Raw genomic sequence first — 12,637 nt, 5'->3', positions numbered from 1 at the left:
CTCCCTGGTACAATGATAATATTGATAATATTTTCCGAAGTGATGCCTCGCCTTTCTTGGCTTTCATCTGTTCAGATGAAAGTCATGGAAAAGATGAGGAAGAAAATAAATAGGGCCCTGGAGAAATTTATGCCACAGATAGGAGGGTTTTCATACCGGCATGTGGATCTTGAAGGGGGTTTTCCGGGGCTGTATAAGATGGGATACACCTATCTGAAATCGGTAATCACATTTTCAACTTGGGTTTGCAAAACATCATTGAAAAGGCCGCAACGCTTGGGATGGGCCAGGTTTGATACTCAAACCCGGCGTGTGGGGACTGTATTTATTTTAAGTTGAGCTATTGCTCGAGTTTTTACAACTGAGCAGGTAGGATATGTTTTTGGAATCTTTATTCAAAATTCTTGAGTGATAATAAAGTTTATGTTATGTTTAATGATTTGTGAAAAAAACAATAAAGGTGTCGCGGCCAAGTTTTTGCCAAATTAAAAGTGGTTGTGGTGTTTCTTTAGTTAATGGTACCAGGGGGGTGGTTAATGGGGGAAGGTGAGGCCTGCAGTCTTATGAGGAAAGTGGTCACAATATGGGGCCACTACCTTGAGATTGCGGCCTCCCACAGGTTAATTAAATTAAGCCAGGTCTACAGCTTAGTATAGGAAGTGTATACCCCTTTAAGGATTGGTCAGTTCAGACAGGATAGCCAATCCGGGCTGGGGGATAATTCCAGGAAGCAGGTGAGTAAGGTTATATAAAGGCCAGCAGGTGCAAGGTGCTTCCTCTTTCCCACCGTTCAGCTGAGGAACTTCAAGCTCCCTCCCTCCCGCCCCAGTCTCGTCACCTTTATGTGGAACGTCACCCTGGAGCTCAGAGGGGACTGTATTTATTTTAAGTTGAGCTATTGCTCGAGTTTTTACAACTGAGCAGGTAGGATATGTTTTTGGAATCTTTATTCAAAATTCTTGAGTGATAATAAAGTTTATGTTATGTTTAATGATTTGTGAAAAAAACAATAAAGTTTTTGCCAAATTAAAAGTGGTTGTGTTGTTTCTTTAGTTAATGGTACCAGGGGGGTGTGGTTAATGGGGGAAGGTGAGGCCTGCAGTCTCATGCAGATATAATATGAGGACATCAAATGAGGTGGACATTAAATAGCCTGTGGATTTGAATTTGAACTGTTGCAATTTTATCTTATAGGTAACAAAAATGTGGTTACACGGGAACATCTTGATCGCATGAAGAATGGCTGCATTGTGTGCAATATGGGACATTCTAATACAGAGATCGATGTGGTAAGCAGTATATCAGACGGGTTACTAAAAGCAGCCCTTCAACTTGTCGTGCCATGCAAATTTTTACATACAGTTTGGAGATTATATATTTTAATGTTTTTATATATTTTCAAATATTAGCTCACTCAAAAAAAAAATACTTTTGTATTTAAGAGTTAATCATTTTAATTGTTCTTAGGACATGCACAACATCATATTTCCTTATAGTTCACCAATAGCTGTCTTAGGTTTTTTTTTGTTTGTTTTTTCCTTTTTAGGCCAGTCTTCGCACTCCTGAACTTACATGGGAGCGTATTCGATCTCAGGTGGATCATGTAATCTGGCCAGATGGAAAGAGAATTGTACTGCTGGCTGAGGTAGGCATGCCGAGATGTCCTGTAGATGCAAAGACCAATATTCAGTCAATTGAATCTAAAATACAAGTAAAGGGCAATATTTTCTGTAGTTTTAGGGTATGCCACTAATAACCATTCATGGTATGAATCATTAATCACTGCTCTCTGAATTGTCTTTTAGCCAGTTTTTTTTTATACATTTACAAACTGAATTTTCTAAGCCTATAGATATTAACTTGCACATTAGCTATGTGTGGGGAAGTGTGTCAAACGCTTTGGCAAAATCCACCCCTTTGTCCAAGTTTTTGTTTCCATGTAAAAAGAAATCAAATTTGGTGGAAAATTAGGTATTTTGTGAATCCATGCTGTTTATTGTTTTATGGCAAAAACTCTTTTATGTGTTTTTTTTTAATTATTATTAAACTCTCAAGTGTCTTCCCAACTCTAGAAGTTAAACTAACCAGTCTGTAGTTACTAGGGTAAAGACTTTGATGCCTTTTTAAAAAAAATAAACTCCACATTGGCCCTGCGCCAGTCCAGTGGTACCATGCCAATTAAAGAGTCTGCACATGTGTGTAAGCCATCTGGTCTATTGTAAGTCATCTGGTCTTGTTTTTTTCACCTTTATTTTGTCTAAATGTTTCTGGACCATATTCGTTTTGAGCTATTAGAGTTATTTTTAGGCTGTGTCAATGCTATCCCCATCAAGGATTTGGGCTTTCTCATTTTCTTTTGTATACACAGAGCTGCAGAAGGTATTTAATACGTTTGCCCACTTATTAACTCAAAATTATTTTGTAAAGGGCCTACATGCTCTGACCTGACCCTTTTAGTTTTAAAATATTTGTTCACTTTGAAGTTTTGCGGCCTTGATTTCCTTTTTTTTACATATTCTTGTATATTGTCAGTTGTGCACCTTGGATGGTATATAGCATGCCCAAAAACCTTGTATCTAGGTATTCTTCCCCCCCAATGTTGCCATTATACCTGAAAAATCACTGTGACTGGCCGATTCTTTCACTTCTTTAGGGATTTTGTCACTTACGGTTTTGGTTTGTCGTTTACAAGCCATTACCAGCTTGTGAAAGCATCTAATCAAACGATCTCTAATTTTTTTTTAAAGCATACCTGTGCCCCCCCTCTGCTCACACACAAATGCAAACATTCACCTAACTCATGCATGCATACGTAAACAGTGCTCGCATCACACATATGAGGTATGCTATGAATATTACATCAACAGCAAAGAGCAAAAAATCTAGTGCCAGACCTGTGGATCTCTAAACTGCTAACTTGTAAAGGATTTAAAAACATTGCATATGAATAATTTAATGTACCATTGTTTGTTTGTTGCAATTCCATGGGTGTGTGCAGTTTTAAAGCATGACGTGTGTTATCTATGTACATTTTATTTATGATTATATTAATTTGTCCAATTACATTTGAGCCCCTGAAAATGGGAGGACTGTGTGTAAAAATGGTTGCAGAACAACAAACTGAAATATTTTAGGTGGAAGGAAGTAAAACTAAAATAATATGGTTGCAGAAGTGTGCACACCCTTAAACTAACACTTTGATTGTATTACAGCACTCAGTCTTTTTGGGTATGAGTCTATCAGCATGGCACATCTTGACGTGCCAATATTTGCCCACACTTCTTTGCAAAAACACTCCAAATCTATCAGATTGAAAGGGCATCTCCTGTTCACAGCCCTCTTCAGATTTTCAATCTCATTCAGGTCTGGGCTTTCCCTGGGCCATTCCAAACTTTAATCTTTCGGTGAAGCCTTTCCTTTGTTGATTTGGATGTATGCTTTGGGTTGTTGTCATGCTGAAAGAAGTTCCTCTTTGTGTTCAGCTTTCTAGCAGAAGCCTGAAGGTTTTGTGTCGATGTTGACTGGTATTTGGAACTGTTCATAATTCCCTCTACCTTCACTAAGGTTCCAGCTAAAGAAAAATAGCCCCAAAGCATGATGCTGCCAGCAACATGCTTCACTGTGGGTATGGTGTTGTTTTGGTTATGTGCAGTGTTGTTTTTGCGCCAAACATATCTTTGGTAATTCTTTCCAAAAAGTTCAACCTTGGTTTCATCAGATCATAACACATTTTCCCATATGCTTTTGGGAGACTTCAGGTGTGTTTTTGCAAAATTTAGCTGGGCTTGGATGTTTTTCTTCGTAAGAAAAGGCTTTCATCTTGCCACTCTACCCCATAGCCCAGACATATGAAGAATACGGGAAATTGTCGTCACATGTACCACACAGCCAGTGCTGCCCAGATATTCCTGCAGCTCCTTTAATGTTGCTGTAGGCCTCTTGTCAGCCTTCCCAACCAGTTTTCTTCTTGTCTTTCATCTATTTTGGAGGGACGTTCAGTTGTGCTGTATTTTCTCCACTTGATGATGACTGTCTTCACTGTGTTCCATGGTATATCTAATGCTTTGGAAATTATTTTGTACACTTCTGACTGATAGCTTTTAACAATGAGATCCCTTTGATGCTTTGGAAGCTCACTGCGTACCATGTTTTTTGCTGTAGAATGCAACAAAGAAAATGTCAGGAAAGATCTACTAGAACAGATGATCTTTATTTTGTGTTAATCAGAGATACTATAAATGATGGCAGTTGTGTACTGACACTGTGTGTCCTCATATTTATATGTCCATAGGTGATGGACCGCTCTCCCTGGTAGAGGAGTTTCTGTGCCTAACTAATTTTACATAGTTTTAATCTGGTTGGAAAAAACACACGTCCATCTAGTTCAACCAACAGAGAGAAAAAATAAACAACCCACATAAATAGAAAACCTCCATATACACTGTACCCACATTTGATCCAAAGGAAGGTAAAAAAAAAAAAACAATAAAGCATGATCCAATTTGCTCCAGCTGGAGGAAAAAAATTCCTTCTTGATCCCCTAAGGCCCCGTACACACGGTCGGACCAAACCGATGAGACTGGCCCGTCAGACCGTTTTCATCGGTTCACCTCTGAAGTGGCCGTACAGCCTGATATGTGTACACACCATCAGTCCAAAATCCGAGCGGGTCAGAACGCGGTGACGTCAAACACATGACGTGCTGAATAAAACGAAGTTCAATGCTTCCAAGCATGCGTCGACTTGATTCTGAGCATGCGCGGGTTTTGAACCGATGCTTTCTGTACTAACCATCGGTTTGGTCCGATGGGGCAGCGGTCCATCGGTTCGGTTTTGAAGCATGTTTAGAAATTTTGGACCGAAGGAAACCAGACCGATAGCCTATACACACGGTCGGTTTGGTCCGATGAAAATGAACTTCGGTTCATTCTCATCGGACCAAACCGACCGTGTGTACGGGGCCTAAGAGGCAATTGGATATTCCCTGGATCAACTTTACCTATAAATATTAGTATCCACTTACATTATGTGCATTTAGGAAAGGAATCCAGACTTTTTTAAACACTTGCCACCCGGCTCTACCGTCCCATCGTGGAGCACTAGAGAGGCAAAAGATTTTGGGATACTTCTTTCAGATGATTGCAAAATGATCAGGCAGTGGGAAAGCAAATAGAATTTTAGGATGCATCACTAGGGGGATCACCAGCAGGAGGTAAGATGGTCTGGTTCCCCTATTTAGATCTTTAGTGAGACCTCATTTAGAATACTGTGTCCAGGTCTGGAAACTTCACTTACACAAAGATATTGTGTAGTGGGTCACGAGCGGCTGCCGACCGCGCGCTTGCGACCTGGTTCTGTGCTCCATGACCGCGCCTGCAGACCCGACCGCCTCCGGTGTCCTGTGTTCGGGTCACAGTGCTAAAGAACGGGGAGAGGTAAGTGTAAACAAACCTTTCCCCATTCTTCCTAGTGTGACTGCCACTGATCGTCTGTTCCCTGTCATAGGGAACAACAATCAGTGACGTCACATGCAACGCCATGCCCCACACAGTATTAAACACTCCCTAGGAAACACTTAACCCCTTCAGCGCCCCCTACAAGTTAACCCCTTCACTTCCAGTGTTATTTTTACAGTAATCGGTGCATTTTTATAGCACTTTTCGCTGTAAAAATTACAAAATAGTGTCAAAAGTTTCCAATGTGTCCGCCATAATGTCACAGTCACAAAAAAAATCACTGATCGCCACCATTAGTAGTAAAAAAATAAATTATTAATAAAAATGCCATAAAACTATCCCCTATTTTGTAAACGCTATAACTTTTGCGCAAACCAATCAATAAACGCTTATTGCGTTTTTTTTTACCAAAAATATGTAGAATATGTATAGGCCTAAACTGAGGAAATAAAGTTTTTTTTGTATATTTTTGGGGGATATTTATTATAGCAAAAAGTAAAAAATATTGCATGTTTTTTTAAATTGGCGCTATATTTTTGTTTATAGCACAAAAAATAAAAACCATAGAGGGCTTCGGGGCCCCCCCTCGAGGTACGGTGCCTTCCCTGTCCCACTTCCTCTTTCCTACCCTCGGTCGGCTGACTCGCCATCCCCTGTAAGTGGTGGGGCTTACTTCCTGGCTGTGGAGAGACCGGTGGAGGTCCCGATCGGTGCAGAGGCCTCCCGAGCGGTAATAGACTAGGAAACACCGCGGCTCCGGCCTAGTCGTGGAGGTCGGCGGCCATTTTTGTACACCCAACCTCTGACTCTGCTCCCAGCTTCCCCCCCCCCCTTGATGCCTGATTCTGTTCCCGGCCTATCACAGCAACATCATTAAGGGGGACAGAAGACCTAAACACTTCTGGGAGCCTGCGAACCCCCCCCTCCCCCCTGGAAGCCTGCACTATACTTCACTGGCCTGCAGACACCCTGACATTTTGAAACCTGCCTCATCTGTTTTCTGCAAGTGCATCCCTCTACACTAACCCCCCCCCCCCCCACGGTCGGGACACTGTGCTCATCCCCAGGGAGGAAGCCTCTTAATTGCATCACCCTCAGCCTTACTATCCAGATGCCCCTGTTCTGCGCAAAATAGAGTGACACATGTACGGCTGGCAGCAGTGATGGACATGTCTTAGTTTTTTATTTTTGACCCCCGCTCCTTCTCTATGGGATCCTGCTTCACTTCACAAGCATTCTCAGCTACAGGATCGATATTAGCTGCCTCCAGACACCTCTGAGCTCTACATGGGCAAGGTAGGATTTCAGAAGAATATATATCAAGGTTATATCCCGCCAGTGCCTTCGCGACCTGCACAAACCATGGAACGTTTCTTATATAGATCGCAATCCCCGTCTCCGAATACCGCCACAGAGCGGGCAGAAGTCGCTGACTCCATGGCCTCTGCGCCGGGCACTCTTCCTGCAGGTTACTTGTCCCAACCACAGAGCCCTGCTGAAGCTGTGACAGTAACGGTACTAGACCTGAAACTGCAGACATTGTTGCAGGACCTGACACGCAACATAACTAAAGAAGTTGGAAAGCTCGCTCAAGAGCTAAGGGGAGAGATCGATCAGCTTGGAGAGCGCACGGCCACTTTGGAAACTAAATTTGATGAGACTATACAGTATATGCATGCTCTGGAAGAGGAAAATGCCTATCTTAAGCACACAGTTTCTCAAATCCAACTCCAGCAAGAAGATTTGGAGAACAGACAGCGGTGTTCGAACATAAGGATCCGTGGGGTCCCTGAAACTGTCAGCGATAAGGACCTGCGGGTATATCTACTAGATCTATTTGTTACGCTGGCTCCTCGCATACCTGACATAGACTGGCGCTTAGACAGAGCACACAGATCTTTGGCCCCCAAACCCCCTCCTGGATCCAACCCGAGGGACATAATAGTCCGTTTCCACTATTATGATAGCAAGGAAGCCTTAACAACAGCTACACGCAACAAGAACCGCATTGACTTCAAAGGTTCCAAGATCCAGATCTTCAATGATCTCTCTCCCATTACCCTGGCTAAAAGGCGCAACCTTCGCCCAATCACAATGCACCTTCAACAACATCAAGTCCCCTACAGATGGGGCTTTCCATTTAGGCTCTCAGCGTCCAAAGATGGCACACAATACTCCATCAGAGATCTCCACGAATGTGAAAATTTCACCCGCAACCTGGGCCTACCACCTGTTCCGGAAGAGGAACTACAGCTCCCACCGCCTGCTATGGCCACCAGACCCCTTCTGGCCCCCGCTGCTATCTGGACCCCGGTTCGGCGAAGACAACAGAAGGCTTTCTCCACTCCACAATGCTCTAATTTATCTAGACCCCCCACCTGAAATCCGAAACCTTGATATACATCCTCTTGTTTGTTCTTTTTGATACCCAGATGCCTAGGATCACGACCATCCTCTTCTGGTGCCTGCGGGGAGGGCTCTCCCCTACAACCCATCCACACAAATTTTTATTTTTTATTTTTATTTTTTATGCTGTTTCAGTTTGAGGTGCTAGGTTCTGCACTAGGTTAATTGACTATGTCCGAGGCTAATAACTTTCTACAGGAGCGGGCCACGACCCGTTGCTCTTGCTGACCGTCATGTTTCTCTATATCTCCAAGGTGTTCCACCTTGGTCCCCTGAAGGACTTTTTTGATTCAGGCTTTCAAAACATGTTTTTTTTTTTCTGATGTAGGTATCCTATTCTTTTTACTGTTTATTTATGCCAAACCTCTTCAATTTTTCTCAGGTCCTTTTTTGACCTGTTATTGGTCTCTTATCTTGATACAGGTTATAATGTTCTCATACATTGTCCTACCGCTTAGAAATGCTGATGTGTATATGTTTTTTTCAGTTATCCTTGGGTTGGAATGCCTCCTTCCCGTGAGTTGTATTCAGATATCTTTTGCTTTTCTACCCATGTATGTACTATGGCTTTAAAGATTTTTTCTTGCAATGTCAAGGGCTTGAATTCCCTACGAAAGCGCTGGCTGGCGCTGTAGGAATTCAAATCCTCTGGAGCTGATATGGTGATGGTTCAGGAGACACATTTCCGCCCAGGGGGTTCCTTTAAATTTGCATCTAGATTGTTTCCCACAGTTTATATGGCCTCAGACCCATCTGGGAAGGCTGGAGTAGCCATATTGATTAAGCGTTCATGCCCCTTACGAATCCTTGCTTCAAGTCTAGACCCCAGGGGTAGGTATGTCCTCCTGAGCTGTACCCATCTGAATACTTCCTTTACCTTAGCTAATGTCTACGCACCTAATTCAGGGCAGATTGGCTTTCTCACCGGAGTTCTTGAACGGCTGCGTTCCTTTTCTCAGCCTTTCACGATTATAGGTGGGGATTTCAATATGTGTATGTCTCCTAGCAGAGACAGACGTGTTTTATTTCACCAGACCCCCTCTCTTCAGGTTCTTAAATTGTCCACCTCCTTCCGTAAATTGATTAGGTCCCATAATCTTTTTGATGCGTGGAGAGTGAAGCACCCTATTCAACGTCAATATACTTTCTTTTCCCCCCCGCACAAGCTATATTCTCGCCTAGATCATTTCCTAGTAACTGCTCCCCTGCTACCTAACATAGTCTCCTCTGAAATAGACCCTATAACGTGGTCTGATCATGCCCCCATTACCTTAAGCCTAGCGCTCCAGACAGCCTCACCTAAGACTTGTCATTGGAGGCTCAACGAATCTCTTTTACGACATGCTGAAACTAAGGTTAAGCTCCTCCGGAACATGGAAGAGTTTTTTGATTTAAATGTGGGCTCAGGCCCTGACATATCTACTGTATGGGAAGCTCATAAGGCTTTTTTTAGGGGCGAGTGCATCTCAGCCGGCTCGTGCCTGAAACAAGATTCTATTAAACTAAGATTGGAGCTTGTGGCCCAGCTGCGGACAGCGGAGGCACAGTTGCTCCGCTCTCCTACGGTGAGTCGGTTGCGTGTGGTGATTGCTATTCGCAATCGCATTAAGTCCGTAGATACAAACAAAATTTCGAAGTCAATATTATGGTCCAAGCAAAAATTTTATGAGTATGCGGATAAGCCACACAGAATGCTTGTCCATGAGCTTAAACCCCGCCCTTTTCTAAATATCCCTGATCATATAATACAGCCAGATGGCTCGCCTACATACTGTCCCCGGACCATGTCTGAAGTTTTTGGAGATTATTACAAAAAACTTTATAATTGCTTGAGCACTGACCCGCAGACCCAGTTTTCACAAGACGGACTAGACGCTTTCCTATCATCTGTACATCTCCCAAGACTCTCATTAGATCAACGTGCCTCACTAAATCAACCTATTTCCACTGAGGAACTAACTGAAGTAATTAAACACCTTCCTTCACATAAAGCCCCGGGCCCAGACGGTCTTCCTTATTCCTATTATAAAGCATTTTTGCAGATTCTCACTCCACATATGCTAACTCTCTTTCATTCGCTACTTCAGGGTAAACTACCGCACTCCTCATTTTTGCATGCTTCTGTAACCGTGATCCCAAAGCCGGGTAAAGACCCATCCTCCCCTGATAATTACCGTCCCATCGCCCTGCTAAATTCAGACTATAAAATTTTCACCAAAATTTTAGCTAATAGACTCTCTCTAATTTTACCAGCACTAATTCATAGGGACCAAGTTGGATTCGTTCCCATGCGACATGCAGGCGACAACACACGTCGGACAATTGACCTTATTGATCTACTTAACAAAACCAAGAACCCTGCTTTGATCCTTAGTTTAGACGCCCAAAAAGCGTTTGATCGCCTTAGTTGGCCATTCATGTTTGCAATTCTATCCCGCTACGGATTCTCGGGTCCCTTTGTCCAAGCTCTTCAAGCCTTATATTCAAAGCCCACATCACAAGTACAACTCTCCTCACATCTATCACGTACATTTTCCCTTAGCAATGGTACAAGACAGGGCTGTCCTCTGTCGCCTCTGCTCTTTATCCTTAGTTTAGAACCCCTGGCTGCGGTTATACGGGAATGTCCGGATATTAGAGGCGTTCGTCTTCGACACACGGAATATAAACTGTCCCTATTTGCCGACAATGTCCTCCTCACCCTCACACACCCGCACTCTACTTTGCCACATCTACATAGCGTTCTAGATGCCTTTAGATGCCTTTCAGGGTTTAAAATTAATGCTGCTAAGACAGAAGCGTTACCCATAAACATCCCTCCACCTCTCTTGTCTTCCCTCCAAAGCAAGTATAATTACCATTGGTGCTCACAGTCACTTACATATCTAGGGGTTCAGCTCACAGCCTCTTATGACACTCTATATCGGGCCAACTTTCCTCCCTTGCTTTCATAAATTAACCGTTTGCTGACCCATTGGACCGCCCTCCCTCTATCCATGTTGGGGAGAATTAATGTTCTTAAAATGTCCGTCCTGCCTAAATTGTTATATTTGTTTGAAACGCTACCAGTAGCAGTCCCAATGACGCTGCTTAAAACCCTTCAAAGGAGGAGTCTTCGCTTTATCTGGAATAATTCCTCCCATAGGCTGGCAGGGACGGTGGTCCTAGCCCGGAAGAATAGGGGGGGGATTGGGAGGCCCGGATTTCATTAAATATTATTTTGCCTCGCATCTGAGAGCTCTCACCTCCTGGACCTCTCGAAAAGCCCCAAATAGGTGGGCAGAGATAGAAATGAGTGTCACAGCTCCAGTCCACCCTTGTTATATGCTTTGGCCCTCTGCTTCCCTTCATATGCCCCAATAGCGGAAACTTTGTTTAGCCCCCATGCTGTTCACGTTATCTATTTGGAAACGTTGCTCTGAATGCTACTCCTTGTCCTCTTCGAGCCCACCACTCGTGAACGTTCTATTTAATCCGGACATCCCAGATAGCCTCTCTTACGACCGCATGCTACCTTGGACTCAGGCAGGTCTTTTCCAACTACGACACTTTGTTAACCCAGTGACCCGACGTCTTCTGACTTTCCCTGAGTTGCAGAATCAGCATCAGATTCCCCAAAAGCTTTTCCACTCATATCTACAGATTAGACATTTTTTTTCTACTTTATCCCCTTCTTTGACTTTGGAAAGGCCAACCGACTTTGAATCCCTATGCGCTAGAGGCGCATGACCGCGCAATTGTCAGTTAAAGCGACACAGTGCCGAATCGCAAAAAAGGGGCCAGGTCCTTTAGCTGCATATTGGTCTGGGGCTTAAGTGGTTAAAACCTTTAAATACATCAAGGGGGTGAATAAGGTTTAGGAGGGCAGTTTTTTCAATATGAAACCAAAATCATGAACATGGGGACATGACCTTAAACTAACTGAAGGAAGGTTCAAAAATAATTTTAGAAAGTATTATTTTACTAAAAGGGTAGTTGATGCTTGGAATAAACTACCAGCAGAGGTAGTGAGACAGTCAACAGTAAATGGTTTCAAGCATATGCTTGGGACAAACACAGATCTATACTATTTAACAACAATATAAATGGGCAGACTCGATGGACTACTTGGTCTTGTTCTGACGTCACTTTTCTATCATTCAGAGCTTTGTATCAGGTGGATGACTAGGTGTTATATCACACCACAGATTGCATTATTACCACCACTTCTGCCCGGTTCCCTTATAAGGTACTCAGGCAACTTCCTTGCACCCTTGTCCAATGAAAACCTAATTTCAGTGCAGTCAAAACCTGGGTTGCTGTGAATCTTTCTAGGACACACTTATTCCACTTCTGCAACCTCCTTCATGAATACTCGTCACTGATAGTAATGGTGGAAACCAGGCAGAAGGGAAATGCAGCAAAAACTCAGGCAAACACTCGCTCTGCTGAAGGGTTGAAAAACGTTCAAATCGCAAATGACAGTGCTTCCCTTGTAGCAGAGTAGGACCCTAATTTAATACCAGTATTTGCATCCAATTCTAGCATAATCTTAGGCACGCAACAAGTGGCCTTCTCTACAAATGTGACAGATGTTCTCTGGCAACAAAAATCTTTAATACAGCCATCACTGTCAAGAGTTCAAAAGCAACAAGCTTTCCTTTCCATCCTCTTTGTCTACCTGAGTAGGAAGTGGATCTACCTGCTCTAAAAGCAATAGAAAAAGATGAGAAGGAAGAGGACGCAGAGATAGTGCTAAAGGGAGTGGCAGAAGATTTCTCACCACCAGTATACAC

At 43.2% G+C, this 12,637-nt stretch overlaps 1 protein-coding gene across 1 annotated transcript in view; it reads left to right on the top strand.

Annotated features, from left to right (window-relative positions):
* AHCYL1 (adenosylhomocysteinase like 1) overlaps positions 1 to 12,637 on the top strand; it is an 810,468-nt gene that overhangs the window by 614,316 nt on the left and 183,515 nt on the right. The window contains exons 12-13 of the mRNA XM_040337629.1: positions 1,195 to 1,289; positions 1,547 to 1,645. Of these exons, the coding sequence (XP_040193563.1) occupies positions 1,195 to 1,289; positions 1,547 to 1,645 (194 nt within the window). The remainder of the gene's footprint in view (positions 1 to 1,194; positions 1,290 to 1,546; positions 1,646 to 12,637) is intronic.

The sequence above is a fragment of the Rana temporaria genome, chromosome 2 (assembly GCF_905171775.1).
Source record: "Rana temporaria chromosome 2, aRanTem1.1, whole genome shotgun sequence".
Lineage (NCBI taxonomy): Eukaryota > Metazoa > Chordata > Amphibia > Anura > Ranidae > Rana > Rana temporaria.
This window is presented reverse-complemented; position numbering and strand designations above follow the sequence as displayed.